The 21,162-nt window shown below is 32.4% G+C and overlaps 2 protein-coding genes across 3 annotated transcripts in view; one reads left to right on the plus strand and one right to left on the minus strand.

Moving 5' to 3' along the window:
* LOC145675724 (lachesin-like) overlaps window positions 1-21,162 on the plus strand; it is a 1,095,594-nt gene that overhangs the window by 567,375 nt on the left and 507,057 nt on the right. The window lies entirely within an intron of this gene.
* LOC145675716 (uncharacterized) lies at window positions 1,900-9,436 on the minus strand. The gene is made up of 2 exons (XM_081746341.1): window positions 6,198-9,436; window positions 1,900-3,364 (listed from the first exon to the last, which is right to left on the minus strand). The coding sequence occupies exons 1-2, from the start codon at window positions 8,312-8,314 to the stop codon at window positions 3,307-3,309; spliced, it is 2,175 nt and encodes a 724-aa protein (XP_081602467.1). The 5' UTR covers window positions 8,315-9,436; the 3' UTR covers window positions 1,900-3,306.

Raw genomic sequence — 21,162 nt, forward strand, 5'->3', positions numbered from 1 at the left:
CCGGAAGATATGGAATCTAATCCGGAAATGTTGAAGTTATTACATGAGACCGTTTCTCGATATTTACCAGCTTTGCCGTATATGGAAATCAATATTGAAATCGGAAGTCGTAGTAAATTTTACACACCCTAGATTTCGGTAGGGTTTAATGGGTGGTAATTATATGTTCTCATAAGACTATGAACCAATTTGCAAAAAAACCCTTGTTACTATCTGTTACCTCTTCTTTTTCACGGTGATGAACTTACAAATCGGCAATTATTGACTTGAATCGGTTCTGGTTTGAACAGAGTGCTAACAAAGATCCTGAATCGGTTACAAAAATAGCTTCCCGATATTTTTGCAAAACCAGATTCTACTAGTTTTTTTTCATACAAAATCTACTAATAACCGTTTCAAACAAGAATTATGAAAATACATGCAATAAACCTGTTATTGTTGTGTAGTCATGTATACTTATAAGTAAGGTTTTCTAAAGTCAATAAAAGACGAATATTTCCTTGAAGTGGTAAACTTATTCTTTCAATATTCATAATTAGATTTTAATTAATTTTGAAATAATTCTACTATTGCTACGTATTCGTAATAACAATAAGAAGCAACAGATATGTTTGCGACACTTAACACTGTTACATTAAAGGAAAGCTGTAATGTACGTATACTGATATAGCCTACAGGTCTTGTGTGTAAAATTTACAATTTCATATTCAACCTAAGGTATAATAAAGAGCTTTCACGTCCTAACTATCTTCCCAAAAGACATGTTGTCACTAAACCATCGTCCTTTTGCTGAGAAATACCGTGAAAATGGTCTTCTTCGCATTTTCCACTTTGCTTTTTTTGTGTGTCTCTTTCTTTTGAAGCCACTGAAAGTCTAGAATATTTACGACCTGTCATTCGCAGATACGCAGTATATGGTTTTCCTTTTCTGCATTTCCGCATATGTTTCGCTCTCACTCTTTCCCCACGGGTGCTGGAGAAGCTCCAGAGCTCATGCTGTTTCGGCTGGAAAATTTGGAGAGATACAGAGAGGGAGATAGAGATGAGAGATATTTGCAAAAAGGTATTGTGTGAATTTAATTGCCCACGCTCAATTCATAGCAATGAAGGCAGATGGTTTTGTGTGCATGCTTAGGCTAAATTTGAGTTGTGATACTAATGGAAGATATAACTTGTTCCATCCTCATGTAGAGAAACAAATTGGGAGATTCGTATTATGGTAAAACGCACATTGTCTTGTTAAATACTGACTTATTTAATGGTAACTACGTAGATTAGATTATAAATTACTACATTACTCGTATTTTTTTTTCGTCTCCCTCCAGTTGGAAACGTTTTATCGTATTATTCGTATTCATTTGTATTGAAATATTTCGTCAGGTGAAAGATCCAATTTTCTAAAGCGAACATTCGATTTGAGGTAACGAGTATCTGTAATATTATCTGTTTTAACTGTATCTTAATACAGGATGACACACACACATGCAAACTCAAACTCATTATTTTAAGTGCAGAAATTTGCCATCATTAACGTTTTAGGTATCTGAATTTCAGAGTTCCCATACGCTACACTACGTCGAATAAACCTTTGATTTTGACGCGGAACCTACCCTCTATCATATTGTTCATCACTGTAGTATCCTTTTTCTCCTTTTTGTTCCTTACTTGTTTCCCCTTGACCAGGGACGTATACATGGAATGGCTCTTGGGGCTCCTGAACTCTCCTCATTCTAAAATCACGACTTTTCTGTTAATTTAGTCTATTACGAGTGACTTGGATTTGGACCCCTCCCGAAATAAATTCTTGCGTGCCTACCTTCAATTATATCTTCTGTCATATCAAACTGAAGAATGACAACTGTGCCTTGTAACGTAGCCTGAGTGAAGTTAAGTTTCGCCACAAAGACTAACGCCATTGGACATGTACTGTTTAAGTACATACACATAATTTATTTGAAATATGATGAATAAAACATTTAATTCTGAGTCTCTATACTCCAAATATGAAATAATGTAATTTCAAAATTAGTAATGAAAATCAAGGACTTTAAATTGACTGAACTTTTAATCAAGAATATAACAAAATATTAGGTTTTACATCAAAAACAACTAATTTATGGAATAATCATGAGACTAAGTATTTTTTTGAAGAAAAATTTCAACACTTACCAACATTGTCTGGCTCTAGAAACTATTACTTCCATAGCGAATTTTATTTCTTTTGCAATGCATTTAACGTTATCATTCCAAGAAACTAAACATGGAACACTAGACCCACTTCAAAAACTATTAATTGGGTGTTATACACACTCGTATATGTAAAGGGAGTCGTTCCCATAACGTAGATAAATTAAATATTTGAATAAAGTAGCCAAAATGTTTTTCTTTATAATCTTTGTTCTAATTCGGCAACCAGACACTTGAACTTATCGATCGAAAAACTATTTCTTTCCAAGTTTCAGAATACATTAGTTACAGCTTATAACAATTCACATTGTCACTCTAAACTGCATATATATTTTAAGAACTTTACACTAAGTTCCATTTCTGTACCACTTGAATTTACGAGTATTTGACTGTGTCCAGTTCTCGATCGTTGTCGTAATTATGAGCCTACTCTATGCCCGCGAACAACTTTCAGGTTCTAGTACTCGTTATTCCCGTTATAAATTCAATGGCGCTGTTTACCAATTTTAACCGACTATCATTTTTTTCCTTTTTTTTTTATTTAATGAATCTGTTACACACACTCACCAGTATAGCAAAAAAAAATTTCATACATTTTTTTTTTCCTAATTATGAATGTATATTTTCAAGTCCAATGTCGAAAACAAAATTTAATAATATAATTATCTATACCCACACACCGACTACAAAATAATAAAATCAAAAATAAAGCCCAATAAATCAACTAAATACCAACTACAAGTCCCACGTCTAAATGTCGAAAATAGTCTACAGTCAAAGTTCCAAGTACTAAATACATTCATAAATAAACATCTAATGGAAATTTAAAAAAAATAATGATTAAATTTATATCGAACATACAAATAATTTAAATATAACATACTAACCAAATATTATAGTAATATAATATACATAGCAAAATAGCAAATTCTAAACACTTACTTCTCTGCTTTACAAAATTCAAATAATCATGGATACAATCGTAATGGAACAATATGAATTACCACTGTAAATGACAATGTGAAAAGAACATCCAATCTTCCAATTCATGCCATTCCTTTCAATCAGATTCATCCACAATAAAAACCATTTGACTTGAGCGATGTCTAACCAGTAGACTTACAATAGCTCTTTCTGGAAGGGATCAACACCCCTTTTACAAAAGTATTTTCCAGGCCTGGAATTATAAAATCGTATTAGAACAACTTAAAACAACAATCATACTATACACTATCATACCATGAGTAACAAAATCAAAAATGAAATATGCAATGATTAATGGAAATTCACTATGCTCCATCTCAAGTGAAAGACAAAACTGTTATACTATAAACTTCTATCCGATCAAAATGCCTTAATTTAACCTTGGCTCCCTAAACTTTTTTGTCATAGAAACGTGCACTTTCCTAATATCATTATCATCTTCGACTGCTTTGACCTGAACACAATTTGAATTTAAGAACTTGACTATGACGTACGGTCCCAGCCACCTATAGCATAAGCTTTTTGTAACTTTATCAGCTAGCGAGGACTGAAATTGTGACTTAATAAGAATCTTATCCCCAACGCTATAAGAAGTTCCAACTCTATTCTTATCATAAAGTCTCTTTCTACGCTGCCAAGCTAACTCCATGTTATGTAATGCGTTTTTCCAAATGTCAGGATTCCTCTTTCTAATATCTGTACAATCAATATTCCAACGTATATCTAATGGATCACACACGTTGTAAGTATACACTATGTCCATTGGACTATGTTTAAGTTCCGTATGAATAGCAGAATTTAATGAGAATTCAATCTCATGTATCCCTTTATCCCACAACTGTTGCTTTGTAGCAAAATATGATTTCAAACTGTCTTTCACCGATCTTATATATCTTTCACTTAAATTGCTAGCACTGTGGTAAGGGGAGATTCGAATATCTCTGATCCCGTTACTAAATAGAAAATCCTGAAATCTAGCTGAGACAAATACACTATGGTTATCATGACTTAAAGCGTGGGGAAATCCGTGTCTGCACATTAATTTATATAATTTATTTATAAGTACCTGGCTAGATAAGGTCCGAAACGGTTCTAGATACATAAATTTAGAAAAAGAATCCACCACTATCAAACAATAGCGTCCAGAACTTGAATTCACCATTGGTCCTATTACATCACAAGCCCAATTACTATTTACAAATGTTTCATACGTTGAACTTAATTGACCCATAACCTTTTCATTATTACTTTTACTTTTCTGACATTGCACGCAAGAGGTTACGTAATCTTTAATTTCGGAAACCATCCCATCCCATGAATAACGGGCTGCAATTTTAGCTATAGTCCGAGAAGCCCCTAAATGCGATCCCGGCAAAATATATGAATGATAGAATTCTATAATATTTTTTGATAGACTCTTAGGGAGACAAATTTTATAAGGATTATGGATTGCTCGAGTCTTCTTACATAAAATCCCTTTTACTATTTTATACCCGGGAATATCTTCTTTATTATTTAATCTTTCAATAATACTCTTTAATTCAGGATCTATTTTCTGATGTTCCGCTATAGATAATTGAGCATAAGGCATATTCCAAATGTTAACTAAAAATAAATTTATCACCTCTTCATCCAAAGAAGGATCTTCAATAAATTCTTCAAAATCATTCGTATTATGCAAACGTGACAGAAAATCAGCAGGAACATTCAAATTTGATGGAACAGATTTTACTGTAAAATTAAATTCAAATAACCTGTACAATAAACTTCCATACCGCTTAATGCGTCTCAAATTACGTAAAGCATATGCTAATCCCAAGTGATCAACTTGTAATTCAAAAGGAGCGTGTAAATAAACACGAAACCGTTCCATGCATTCAACAACTGCTAACAATTCCAAAAGAAAAATCGGCTTATTCATATCATATTTACGCAATTTTCGACTAAAGAACGATATTGGTACTAGGTTGCCTTCCTTATCATACTGTGACAATGTTCCTCCTAGAGAACGCATTGAGGAATCTGAGGTAACTACAAACTTACTATTTAAATCTGGCAATTTAAGCACAATATAACTCTCAAACATTTCTTTTAATTTATTTAAAGACTCTTGTTGTTCGCTACCCCAACAAAAAGGAACCTTTGGAGACCTTAGCCGAGAAATAGGTTCTATTATTTCTTGAAAATTAGGTATATACTTACTGTAGTACTGGGCAAAAGAACATAGAGAAATAACTCCACGTCTACTTTTTGGAGCTGGTAGTTTACGGATAACCTCTAATCTAGATGGATCCATATAAATGTTTCCATCCTCTATGATATGTCCTAAGAACGAGATTTTCTTTTGAAAAAAGGAACATTTATTCAAGGACAAAGTCAAACCATTTTCAGCTAATTTCTTTAACACAATTTCTAAAGTTTCTTTATGTGTTTCTATATCAGGAGATTTTATCACAAGATCGTCAAAATACCACGTGACACCCTGTTCTTTCATTGAATAAAATATGTCTGTCAATACCTTACTCAACACAAAAGATCCTGAAGCTAATCCAAATGGAATATATCGAAATTCAAAAAGACCTCTATGAGTTAGAAAGGCTGTATATTTGTAAGAATCTGGATTCAATTTAAGGGTATAATATGCTTTCTTTATATCTAACCTCGACATCACTACACCATCTGAGAGTTCTGCAAGAACATCCTCAATTCTAGGCGTATAGTGAGGATTTAATATTAAATTACGATTGAGATCAATATAATTAATTACAAGCCGTTTGGAACCATCCATGTTTCCCACCAGGAAACAAGGAGAGGAATAATCACTAGTACTAGGCTGAATTATATTATTTGCTAATAACTCATCTAGAATAACATCAAGTTGTTTTTGAGCAACCCTTGACATAGGATAAGCTTTATGCTTAATAGGAGTAAAATCTTTTAACAAAATAGTATGCTCGAAATTTTTAACTTCACCTACAACATTATTAAATACAACATTATAAGTTTTAACTAAACCATCTACATACCGTTGTAATGAAGGATCCAGTTCTAAAAGTTGAGGATCTATATGGACTGAAGGTTCCCTCGAATCCTTGTTAATGGTCTGGTACAATAAAGATGATGATGACACCTTAGCAGAATGGCTGGCAACACTGCTATTTTCGAAACGCCGTCCCACTTCAGTAACATCACTTCCAACAAACGCTCTTGAATGTAAGTCTCTATGGTCACAATTTGGATTTCCATTAAACGGATTGGCTACGACATCTCGTAGAAACATTTTAGTCGAGTTATACGGTGTATCATTGCTATATGCTAAATTATTAATGTCCTCATTATCCATATTATTGAGGTTCATTTCACTAGAAAAAGGCAATGACGTATTATAACGTAAAGGCACCACACTATGTTCCAAATCCAATTTTAAAATATTATTGTTTAAATCAATAGTGGCTTTAATAGCTTTTAGTTCGTTAACTCCGATAATGAAAACAGGTTGCAAGTTAGAAACCAAATAAAACTTGAGTTTATAAACCTGATTTCGGAAGCGTAATGGAACATAAACAGCACTGTCTAGTTTTATTTTCTTTTGATCCACTCCCACACCACTGAAATAATCAGTTAAGATTCGCACAGGAAATTTCTGTTTCGAGTTCCATTGCAGGAATCGTTCCTTATTTATTAAAGACACTGTACTACAAGAGTCCAAACCACCAATAAGATTTTCTCCCAAAATATACGCAGACACAAAGGTAGCAACCAAATTATTACGATCACTTGAACAAATTTTTACTGATGTCTGATTGTTAATTTTATTTCCCATCATCTTATTATCTTCACCATTCCGAGAACGAACCAAGGTCCTCTGCGCACTATCACCAGAAGGTGAGCCCTGTTCACCCACTGTCATTCCTTTACTCACTGATTGTTTATCATTTTTAACAAAGTTTTTCTGTGCTGACTTTTCCGTAGTATATTGAGTAAATTGCTTACTATGCCGTTGAGATAAAAGTTTCTTATTTAATAACTGTTGTTTACGAATCTCACATTTTGCAACTGGATGAGGGCCACTACACTCATAACACTTTAGAATAGTTTTATAAGGTTTACTCTTTAAACATTTACTAGCAGTCTCACTTTGCACTAATGCCGAATAAATACGTACATTCTTTTGATGGAGTTCAAATTGCTTGACCATGTCTATTAATTCCGCAAGAGAGTTCGGGTAGGAATAACCAAAAACCTTATAAACAACTTCGGGATTTAGTCCGGCCATTAAAATGTCTTTTACTGCACTGTCATTTAAATGTCCATAACAAATTGTATAACTATCAACGACCTTGTTGACGAATTCCACTGCATTCTCATATGGCCTTTGCAAGCAATTCACAAATGAATCGAGAATGAATTTACGGCCTATAGGGGTCACTATCTTATTAAATAAGAACGAAGCAATTTTTAACCAATCATGTGAGAAAGTAAAAACATTCAACAATTCGCTATGGAAATTACCTACGGCCTTCCCTATAGCTGCCATAAGAATACTTTCTTTAGGAAAGATGTTTAATTTAGCTATTTTATAAACTGACAACAAAAACTGAAATAATATACTGTCATCCTGACCATCACAAACAGGTATTTGTTTACATAAATTAGTAAAGCTGTCCGCAGCAATGTCTACAGTTACTTTATCAAAATTTGTATTAAAAGGCATAAATGAATGTACTACTCGTGAATCACCAGGCACAATTCTTTCTGTTTTAAAAGCAAAAGAACGAACACTTTCTTTTTCTTCTTCTTTCGCCTTCAAAACAGCTGATTCACACGCGACTCTGAATGGGTTGTTATCAGCAAGGCAATCTAAAGAACTTCCGTGAACAGCCTTGGGGTCTGTTTTCACACACACACTATCAACAAACACCTGCCTCGTATCGCTATCGCTGCTAAGTAAACAACTGGTATCATCACGTTCTGTTTGTAAGAGAGGACTAAACATATCGCCAAAAGACGATAGAGACTGTTCGTCTACCTGAGTATTAGTAGTATCCATATTCCTCTGCACAAAAATTCCATGCGAACCATTAGAAAAACCATTCAATATTAACTGACCTGGATAAGATAATTCTGAATGCTCGGACTCCATTATAAACAACAGTTGCACAAAAGCCAAGCAACTATAAACTCTAAAACCGGTCTACGACGAACGGCTATGGCTTTCGTTAATGTACTATCTCGACTTTCATACGACAACTTAGCCTCATGAATTTTGTGCTTATTAAATAAGAATTTATACAGAAGGTAAGAACGATCGAAATATATTATGATAATATACAGCGTGCACTACTAAAGATCGTAACAACTTGTACGGTGCACACGCCTAATCAATAATTACGACAACGATTTTGTGTAACGTAGCCTGAGTGAAGTTAAGTTTCGCCACAAAGACTAACGCCATTGGACATGTACTGTTTAAGTACATACACATAATTTATTTGAAATATGATGAATAAAACATTTAATTCTGAGTCTCTATACTCCAAATATGAAATAATGTAATTTCAAAATTAGTAATGAAAATCAAGGACTTTAAATTGACTGAACTTTTAATCAAGAATATAACAAAATATTAGGTTTTACATCAAAAACAACTAATTTATGGAATAATCATGAGACTAAGTATTTTTTTGAAGAAAAATTTCAACACTTACCAACATTGTCTGGCTCTAGAAACTATTACTTCCATAGCGAATTTTATTTCTTTTGCAATGCATTTAACGTTATCATTCCAAGAAACTAAACATGGAACACTAGACCCACTTCAAAAACTATTAATTGGGTGTTATACACACTCGTATATGTAAAGGGAGTCGTTCCCATAACGTAGATAAATTAAATATTTGAATAAAGTAGCCAAAATGTTTTTCTTTATAATCTTTGTTCTAATTCGGCAACCAGACACTTGAACTTATCGATCGAAAAACTATTTCTTTCCAAGTTTCAGAATACATTAGTTACAGCTTATAACAATTCACATTGTCACTCTAAACTGCATATATATTTTAAGAACTTTACACTAAGTTCCATTTCTGTACCACTTGAATTTACGAGTATTTGACTGTGTCCAGTTCTCGATCGTTGTCGTAATTATGAGCCTACTCTATGCCCGCGAACAACTTTCAGGTTCTAGTACTCGTTATTCCCGTTATAAATTCAATGGCGCTGTTTACCAATTTTAACCGACTATCATTTTTTTCCTTTTTTTTTATTTAATGAATCTGTTACAGCCTTTATCGTACTTATTATTAAATTATCTTCTCTGCTCTAGATGTCCATTTGGATCAATTTCGATTCTTGGTAGGAGGCCATGTGATCCGGATCTTACGTTAAGTTGTAAGTTTACGTTTCATATAACTTCACGATTGAAAATAATGCTGAACTCAATCTAACTGACATCCTAGAGTGTTTCGACACACACGATGAAAGCCTCTGATCTAGTTATTCGAATAGTAAAAGTTTAAGTGGTTGGTGTGTTCAATGCTTAGAACCCCCGATGGTATTATTTAGGATTATTTACTCCAGATCTTCTCCTAGTTTTTGCAAGTTATCACTGACGTTTCCTCCCAACGCTGAGCCAGTACAGAAACAAATATTCTAGGATCGAAACAAGGACTACGCATGTTGGAAACAAATACAGAGAGATTTTACATAAATAGTCTACTGTTACCCAACTTACAGAAATAAGAAAAATGAAATCTATAAGTTTTACGTCCTACGATTAGGCTGGTTAGGCTAAAGGAGACAGTGAAGATGAGAAATGAACAAAATGGTGGAATGAAAAAAGGAAGAAACGGGAGAACCCGGAGAAAACCCACGCACAGTGTGTTTGTCCACCAAGCTGGAATCGAACTAAAGACCCTAAGCACCAGAGGTGAACATTCTATCACTGAGCCACCGCAGCCCTATAGAAATAACAGTGCAATATATTTATTATTATTATTATTATTATTATTATTATTATTATTATTATTATTATTATTATTATTATTATTATTATTATTTCCACATAAATTATAATCATCATGGCCTAAATGTTAATCAAGAGAATAAATTGGTATTTTATACCCATATCATTCTTCATTCAAGTCGCCAAGAAAAAAAAAGGCCATTTCTCTGAAATTCAAATTATGCAGGTACGTTTCCTCACACATAATGCTTAACTTTATGATTTGATCATTTTTTACTATCAAGTCTATTGAATTTGGGACAGGCAGCATGGAAATAGCATTTTCTTTTTCGTAATTTAGGACAGAACAAGGAAGGTGAAAATATGATCAAACTGTACTGCTATTATATTATACCTGAAAGAGCAGACATCTTGTCGATAGAGGAACACTTTTTTAAAAAAGAAGGCGAAATAAATATTCTTTTATGTAAACGAATCCTGTCAAATTGCACATTACAAAAATGCTTCACAAAGCTACACTTCTTGGTAAATACAAAGGTATAGAAGAAGAGGTAGAGAACTTTAGATAATGTTAACGGAGGAGCAAGGGATGAGAATACTGGGGTAGCAAGGAAGTAGTCGCAGTAATTCGACTAATCCCAAGGGAGAGAGTAAGCTCTTAGTTACCAATTCTCCCGTCTTCTAATACGCTTCCTCTTCGAAACCAGAGGACTTCTCTTAGTACTATCCCCCTTTTCTACCAAACTCTTTCCCTTATCCTTATGCACCGCTCCTCAAAAACCACGGAAATGTCACCTTTCTACTATGTACCTTCCTTCTCCGAGTATTTTCTTCGAGAGAAAGCGAAAAGAAATAGCTCTGTTCTTCCTTGAAACCCTCCCATTCATAAGCATCTGCCTCCCTCGCCCAAAGAAGCATTTCCGAGTATTGGATTAGAAAATGCAATCAAACAAAGTTAATGCATCGTTCAGACTAATTTGAAAGTCTAATCACTTTCCCTTTCTCCCTCTCTCTCTTTTTATCTGAGACCCCCCCCAAGCGATCACGCTGTCGACGGAAATGTTAAAACTTTTCACCATCCAGCGGACGGCAAAAGTTACGCACAATATGAAGAGTCAAGAAATATGTATGTATGCTATACATATATTAGCTAAAATAATTAATTAATAATATTAAATAGAATTGTTTCAAATAGTTAATCTGGGAATCAGGCATCAGTACATTGCGTGTAGTTTTTATTAGAAACTAGAAAAAGTAAATATTTTTAGCACGTTTCAGACCATGCTAAGACAAATAACACAAAGAATGTTATACTTTATTTTTTAAATGATCTGATTTTTGACTTTATCAATCAAAATTGCGTGTAATTTCCTACATCTCAGAGATCTGTAAGCGCAATTTGTGATGTCATTATTTATTTATTTATTTATTTATTTATTTATTGATGACATCATTTTCATGATACATTAAGGTTATGCAACTTTCTAGAAACATTTCTTCACGTACATACATACGTTTTCTATCGTTTTACAAATACGTGAAATACAATTAATTATAAAAATAATAAACTAATTTTAAATTACATAGTCGTGTATAATGGTGTAGTAAAAATATTTAAGTTCTATAAAAGAAAATACAAATTAGTATAGTACAGAGAGAGAATACAAACATGATGAGATCAACATCACGGAGAATATACGATGAAGTGGAATCTCGTGAGTTACTAAATAAACTATGTATATTTATGTATGAAAAACAGCAATAAAAAACACACATATACTATTAATATTATGTGCATTTTTTCATTAGTAGTTAATATTCTAGTGAGATGATGACTATTTAGGAGTACTGTATAGTCCACTCATTGTTTAATTATTTGCTGAAGTTTAGTGACCCTTTTCAGCACAGAAGCTATATGAGATATGGACCTACAGTTTAAGGTTGAAATGAACCACCATAATGCGTTCAATGCTCTTCGCTGGGAATCGAACACGGGGTCATCGGACACCGAAGATACATGCGCTAGACAACAGACCATCAGAGAGAGCTTGTACCGCTCATATTTTTACTTTTATCTAAGACAAGGAAATTTCATGTTATTTTTAAATTTTGGGAATTGTTAATCCGTTAATATGTGTTAACTGAGGTAAATTATTCCAGATGGGTGTGGTGTCGAACGCTTAGGTTGAAACACTAAGCAACCCCTCCGTGTAACTTCTAAACTAATTGGCAGTAGTTGAAGTTTCTACTCAGAAGTTCAGATGAGGTAAAGTTTGACATACTCGACAATATCACCAGGTTAACAGTATTGCCATCTCAATATAAAATTTCATTTTTTTGCATATAGCATTACGTCACGTTATTACACATTTCAAATCTACATGTCAATCGAAACATTAAAATACTTAACCCTTTTTATTCAGTGTTGGCAACTAACGATGTTACAGTATCACAAATATCCAAATTTTGAAGGGTTCTACAACAGTAAGGCAACTGAAATAAATGAGGTGGCGCATGTCTAAAGTAACTTAGTGTTCGATATAATGGTCATGGTATGCAGCATTTTGGATAAATAGAAACAAAGTTACAACAAATTTAAAATGTATTTTTTTATACAAGCTTTATTTCGAAAAAGTGCTAAGATAAGTATCGTATCTAAGAAGTTTGATGGTTTCCTATAGTGGTGGTACGCTACAGTGGATAACGGTGAGACGCTACAGCATGACAAACATTGAGAAACAGGAAAATTTGGAGGGTTGTACAACAGTAATAACGCAAGCGAGACGGATGAGGTAACGCACATTCAAAGTACCTTAACTTAGAATACTACGGTTGTCATATGACTTTATTTCGAAAAAGTGTTTATATAAATATTATATTGAATTTCGTACATGGTTTCGGATAGACATATAGATCATAATACCGTTCATAGCAATTTAATATCTCAAACCAATTTGGTAGATATGAAAAAACGGTAAAATTAGATACATAGCTTAAAATGACGTACTTGTGCAAACTTTATAAAACAATTATTAGATTATTTTGCTTCTATTGAATTACAAAAATACTTTTAGTAAGTGTAACTACAATAAGTTCTCATAATTGAATAATTTTAAGCAGAGTTACAAATTTTAACTCTTTTTACCATATTTTCAGAGAGGTTAGCGATATCCAATTGCTGTAAAAATCACTGCGATCTTCATATATAGAAAACCATCTATGTAATGGGTGAGATATTTATCTATAAAGTATTTTGAAATAAAGGTTTCAGAAAAAGAACAAATTTTCAATCCCTTGTAACTTTGTTTGCACTCATGCGATATACATCATATATTGGTCACAGTATTATACACTAATATGCTTTAAATGTACTTCCGCTCGTCTGTCACATTTGCATTATTACTGCTATAGAGTTTATACAAGTTTGGATGTTTGTACTACTTGTAGCGTCCTTAGTTTGCAGATATGAATAAATATGTAACGACATAAGTTCTCATTTAACTTGTAGGTTTGAAATGTGTAATAGTGCTGTTTGAAAAAAATACAACTTTATGTTAGTTTAGCAACACTGTCAACCTTGTGGTATCACATAGTCTGCCAAACAATATCTCCTGATATTTGCATAGCAGCATTTAAGCATTTTTCGTTCATTAGTTTAAAGTTACAAGGACGTGTGAAAATAAATAATCCACCCTATAACATACCGGACGTGTCAGTAGTTTGGAGTCAAAGATTAACTCCGTTAGATCACAGATACGATAAAATAGAAAGAGAGGGAAATTGTTGGAAACATTTGGTTTTCAATCTAAAATAGTGGAATTTTGTCAAACATATCAGCCATTTGGAGTTCATACTGGTAAACTAGTGTATATTAAATGTTTCCCTTAGGCTCTTATACCAATAATACAGCATTTTATGGAAACGGATTTATAACGTGTTGTAGGTTCCCTTACATGACAGTGGGCCCAGTCTTCGTGTCATTTTCACATGCCCTTGCGCTACGTTCGAATAGACTGCTGAACCGGAAAGTTCAGATTTCATTTAAAATAGGACGCCTTACTATTGTGGAGCCCAAACGGCTGGTACAAATGGAAAACTTCCACTATATTAGATTGAAAACCAGCTTTTTTCAACAACTTTCAATTCTTTTAATTTTTTGGTATCTTTACTCACAATGGAATTAGACTTTGGACCCGTACTTTTGATATACCCAGTATATAATTTATAAACATCAATCATATGAGATACAGTGACTCTGATGTAAATATTTTATACAAAAGTTAAGACAGTGTAAATTTCTTCTTTGCTAACCATGACAGTTTATTATAAAATGGTGTCATATGTTCACTGTCATTTAAATTGAAAATTAATCGAATGCAGGCATTGTTCTATCTTTACAAGCGTTTTAATTAAAGCCCTTATCAGGACGATAAGAACAAGCTAAGTCACAATAGTCAACATATGGAAACACGAGTACTTTGACGAGTGTAAGCTTTAGAGCCGTCAGTAATAATAATAATAATAATAATAATAATAATAATAATAATAATAATAATAATAATAATAATAATAATAATAATAATAATACAATTTAATGCATACATTTCACCAAATGCTCTTTTACAAACTCCATTTTATTAGATCTAACCAGGAGAGATTTTGGGTTAGTGTGACACATCGTTCAAATAAGTTGCAAAAACTGGAATATTGGTATTAGGTAATTTTATGTTTGGTAACTGATAGGTACTGAAAGATGAAATAATTCTTGAGGAGCCAATTAGGATACACTTGATTTTTTTTGTACATGCGTGTAACCTGTAAGTCTTAGGTCAGTCGCTCTTATTTCTTAAATCATTATTTATTTTCTCAATTCCATTCTTGATATCTTGCAATGACGCTATATGGAACGCTGAATCCATGTTGGAAACAATTTCTTCTTTGCTTTATAGCAACAAATATTAGAACCGAAAGTTATAATAAAGTTTACCAATTCCGTTTATACGAGAGATATAAGGCTGAGATACAGTTTCTTCTTGTGATGTTATATTACTATCAAAAGCCACTTCTTGCTATTGATTACAAGTTTCTCTCGATGGTGATCAGTTTTAAACCGGAATCCACTACTTACGGCTTAAATAAAGGAATTAATGTGGATATGGAACTTATTGGTGAGTCACTGAATCCATATAAAAAAGTATTGAAGTAACAACACTGGAATTCATACAGCAGACAGATAAGAATTGGAACAAACAGGGAAGGATTGAAACAGAATACCATTAGGGATGACATATATATTTTTAACGTGTTGCATTATTGTTAGTCTCCCATTAGCACTAAGCAAACCCATACGATACCCAGATAGCTCCCTTCGGCCTTCCAATGCAACTGTAAGACATGCAGAATGTTCTCTCCTTCACGGAAAATGAAATGTTTCTAGCACAAGCAGAAGCAGAAATATTTCGGCATATAGGATGAATACGGTCTGGAAATTAGTGGAAACAGAATTGTTTTAAAAATCTCAAGATTTATAGTGTTTCAATTGTTGGACTCTATTGTTTCAGACATCCTCATTGTTGTCAACAATTATGCAATTTGATAGTTTTAATAGCATCAAAGACGAAAATGGTTCTACAGTTTCCTTCTAAATATAAGGAGCAATGTTTTAAAATAAAACCTCCTGGATTACTCTAAAACATCTCCAATTTACTTCTTTATGAATAAGAAGTTAATGTACATTCATATCCAAAATTATTGTCGCATATCTAAAGCTGTCTTATTGTAAGAATATAAGTTGATAATGATTTTGCAGGGTACTTTTAATACTGATGCTATTTATATAATCGGGAAATGTATATTTGTAGTAAATTCCATAGAAAAAGAATTATAAATACAAAATTTATAATAAATAATCTAAAATGTTGCTAAATGGACAAGAAAGTTTAATTTTCACTTCATTGTTCTTATTTACTGCTCTTTTGACGTATTGTTTTGTCATTATTATGGTTGTCTATCATTAATTGTTTCTAATCTTCACCAATTTACAAATTCTTTACAAAATCTTGGGAAATACCAGGTAATTAAATGCTAATTAAAAACGTCCACAATAAGGCTGTAGTAAATTCATTTTAGAACATACACTTAAGAGAATACGTAACAGCATAAACATTTCCCTTTTGCGTATTTGCTTCAACCAAGTACATTGTCGTTTGAATAGAAGTAAATTTAGAAACTGTGATTATTAAATAACCCTGAAGTGTTGAATAATTTCGTTTCTATAAATGTTGAAAGTTTATAAATAGATCAATGGGATATTATTGTACTAACATTTAAAAAAAATAACTTGATAGGTAGATATAAAGATGTATAAAACATACGATGACATGGTTTATTTTCTAGAATGAGAAAAAATAAACTACTTACATATTTTAAGATTTGAATACACATTCTATCAGGATTAGCATATGCATCATTATAAGATAAAGAATTTGGCCCTTAGTTTTCCTTTTGTTCAACATAATTTTCAATGGACGTCCAGAGCACAAAGGAATCAAGTCCAGTTACCAAATTTATGATTTAAAAAAAGCCATATAATTTGTATGTTACGCTTAAGAGGCCTAATCACTGCGAAATTAAAATACCGCTAATTTTACAATAATTATGTGATATCTTCAAATAAATCAAAATGTGAAACAAGACCGTTCTATACAATATTATTTTGCATGGTACCGTTATGACGAGTCACCTAGTAGCTTTACGTTTACAGCCATTTAGAAACGCGAAAATAAATGTTGATTTTCTATATAGCTGGAAGTCGAAATCAGATAACTGAGTCCTGATAACGATATCTCTTGTAAAATAATACTGTCTAGAGAGTTCTTGTTCCACTTTTCGATTATCTTTTATCTATTTGAAGATACCATATAATTACTGTAAAATTAGCGGTATTTTAATTTCGCCGTGATGAGTCCTATTAAAAGAAAAGTTTGCAATTTTTATATTATAAAAGTCATTTACAATATTTGGTCACGAATCTTTTAAGCTCCGGAAGGGGCTCCAGATAGAGGTCTTACAGCTGAAATGACCAAACAATTTACTTGATTCCCCTGTGCACTGAGTGTGCCATATGAAGTATTTGTGTATAGTTTCCTTATACTCAATGCCTTCCGTATCTTGTTTGGAGCGAGTCTGTACAGTATCTTTACTTAGACAAATTTTCACTCTTCCATTTCAACAATACCTTTATTATTATTATTATTATTATTATTATTATTATTATTATTATTATTATTATTATTATTATTATTATTATTATTATTATTATTATTATTATTATTAAAACTTTTGTTTTACTCCGTGTAAAGTGTTGACTTTCTGAAAGGAAAATCACTTAGAAAACAACCAGAGGCAGAAACAATTAACTCTATCATATCTGTTATGCACTTTCGTTACGAATAAGTGGAAAAACGCTTTCAGGAAACTAGAGCTCCTTCGTGTGTATGTGGATAGCATACGTGCCTTTTATGTGGAGGGGAATCCGGGTTCATTTCCCGGCGGGAACTCATATAATTTAGATTAAACTGTAGGTCATCATCTCATATGGTCTCACTGCTCAACGGGACGCTATACTAAAATCCAATATGATGTTTCAGAAAAACTAAAACTCGTTTATTAGCAATTGCTGCTATCACAGGCAGCATTGTTAATAGAATGGTGAATGTTCTGTGTCTGGTTGCAAAATAGAACAAAACAGAACTCTATAGTGCCTGTGAAGGTAGGCAACCAAGTTAACTTTCTGGTCGGGCAGGTTGCATAACACCATGGTGTTAGTAGTTTCTTTTCTGAAGCGAACCAGTAATCTCCAAATTTGATAGGAAAGAAAAAGAATATTTATTCTTAATTAATTTGTTAACATTATAAAAGATAATTAAGTCTTTATTAACAGAGAAATACAATTCGTAGAGACTGTTTCACTCAATACCTGTGACTTCATGACACAATTACTGATGTGTAGGGGAACTATGGATGATCTATAGCATGATGCACACTTTTTTTCCAGCAAATGCTCATTTTCCCAATACCAGAACGTAAGTACTCATAGTAAACATCAATACGTTGTTATGTTTCTTGATGTTTCAAACTTCTTGCCATTATCTTTATTCCATCAGTTCTTCCAGTATTCATCATCTACATTTATCATCTGTCTATTACGGCTTACAGACAATTTGTCCAAAAAACTTTCAAAAAATATATAATGTCTTCTTTTTAATATGAAGCTATACATTTAAATAATAAGACTTTCTTGAATCTTATTCCATTCATGAAACATATCAAGTTTAAGCACGTAATTCTCTCCATACTGCTATAATGTTTTCTTCCCCTCTATTTATATTAGGTAAAAATTTGTCAAGACATAGACAAACATTCTCTTCGCCTACTAACTGTAACTATAGGAAAAACTTGGAAAAAAGAAGAGTAGAGATGTATATATAGGGTGGGCCAAAAGACACGAAAGTGTTATAACTATAAATAATTTTTTATTTGTGATTAGTTTTCATTGTTATTTTACAGATCTTGAAACCAAGAATGTATAATTATTTACACTTATGCGTGAAATATAATCTCAAATAGGTGTCCTACACTACGGAGCTCACAGATATAGGTCCTCCGTAGCACATGATTCACGGCAAGGGTCAACATCTCCTGTCTAGTGCCCATATTTCTGTACCAATATTATTCTTGAGCTGCTGTATTGCTTGTGATTTCTTCACATACACTTTGTCCTACACACCTACTTGAGATTCTATTTCATTCACAAGTATAACAATCTCCTATCCTTGGTCTTTAAGTCTATAAAACATGAATGGAAGCTAATAATATATGTAAAAAGTTATTCACAGTTGTAAGGCCCACTCTGTAATATATATACATATACAGGGTATTTCAAAACAGCGCCGACAACGTTTGGGAGGTGATTCCTGACACCAAAATAGGACAAAAAGTATTGACCAACTTGGGTGCACAAATGCTTAGTTTCGGAGTTAGGCTGCCAAAAACAGAACAAATGAACTTTAAAGGTCCATAGCTCCAATACTATGGAACCTACCATAGTCGGGTCAAGACTTCACTTACGAACCAGTATGTACCCTATCCAAATAACAATGTTTCAGAATCCTGTGGTACTTCCGCAACCATTTTTATAGAAGTAGTTGATGAGTACTTCAAATTATATGCCCGTAGCCAAAAATATAAAAATTGTTGCGAAAAGGCCGCAACTTATTGCCTTACACTTATGAATATATAAAAACATAATCAATGTCGTTTATCTTTAATCATGTATTTTTCTTTCCTAACTATGTAGGCCATTTATATTATAATATTTTAAAAGGTGCTTTATATTTTTTTCCAATGTTAGATTTTAATATTAGTACGGTATCGTTTTGAATGGTTCACGACTAAGTAATAATGTTTGCTAATGTGTTTACATTTCCAAAAATCCAAAGGTAGTTTACATGTAACTTAGCAATTATTTTCTAACAATCTTGCTGTTGCGTGTAAAACCGATAAGCATGCCAAATATGCTCTTTTTGATAACTACGAGTACTACTTGTGGGTCATGTACCTATCAGTATTAAGCCGCGTGATTTACAGTAGGCATAAATGCAATAAGGTTGATTCAATATCCCAGTAAGTTTCTCCATGAAACATATAAGTGTGACCCACGGTTGTTTGAGAAAGCATGTGATTATTTCTATGATGAACATCAGTGGTGCATTACTGATATTGGTCTAGAGGTTTTAACTTACTTAAAATAATAATACATGTATAATAAATTATGTAAATTGAATATTTAACATAGGAAAGCCATGTTAGCAGCTGTTAGGAAATATGTTCTTAGAAATGGTAAAGACAAAATTTTGTTTAAAATAAAAATTAACATTTTATTATTTTTTGAGCACGGCAAATCTAATTTAATATAAACATACCAAATTATGACTCAGAAGATACTTTGCACGCTCGTCTTTGTACACATGAAAACCCTATTGCTGTCACTAGTTTTACATAAAAAATGTCCGCATGATTGAAAATATACTGTAGAATTCTTATGAATTAACACTCAAAACGAAATTATTTAGTTAAATACGGAAATAAAATTGTGTAGTCATTAGGTTATTCTGAATTCATAATAAATTATATATGGGCATTTCTTAAAAATAAGAATGTTTGCAATGAACTCCCAGTAATAACTGATATGGATTACTTCACTATTTTGTTAAAATTTTCGCTATAATCGATTTTCAATAATTATGGAATTTTAAAATTTTAATTCAAATAATTTCACATTTTCATACAAGATTGTGCTTAGGTGTTTACACGTATAGTGTATGTAAAATCAAATGTTATTTTCTGTACATGCATTGTTAATAAACATACCAAATCAGAAATAGGATAATAGTCTTGTATGTTTTCTACATACATATTATGACATACATAAATTGGCCTATGCATAAATAGAATCTTGTGTATTATTCATATTCTATAATTCACACTTCACTATTTGTAACTAAAGATAGACATTATCAACCCACAATTCAAGCATCTTTTCTGGGCCATTAAGCATGTATTTGTACCAAAAGTCAAAATAGGGAAATAACCAAATCCAAATGTTTATGGAAGTTAATATTATAAACATCAGGGAAGAACAATTCTAAATAAAATAAAAGTAACCATTAAGCTATATTTGTTCCACTTATACTGTAAATATATGGGCAATGGACAATAATAATTATTATTATTGCAGAACAAAACTGGTTCGAAGAATTTTGTCGTTCCTATAAATTTAAAGATATTGAATTACAAATCAAAATTACATTTTTTCACTAAGACTGCTTTATTCTGCCAAAATATTGATAATTTAGATAGGTAGTAAAATATGGTGCAATGCTTGGAAATGTAATCATTTTACTCTGTGGGTGGAAGAATTAAAATAAAAGTACCCACTAATCATATTACGTGACTTTTTCTTGCTT

Source organism: Thermobia domestica, chromosome 2 (assembly GCF_964235325.1).
Source record: "Thermobia domestica chromosome 2, izTheDome1.hap1.1, whole genome shotgun sequence".
NCBI classification, from domain to species: domain Eukaryota; kingdom Metazoa; phylum Arthropoda; class Insecta; order Zygentoma; family Lepismatidae; genus Thermobia; species Thermobia domestica.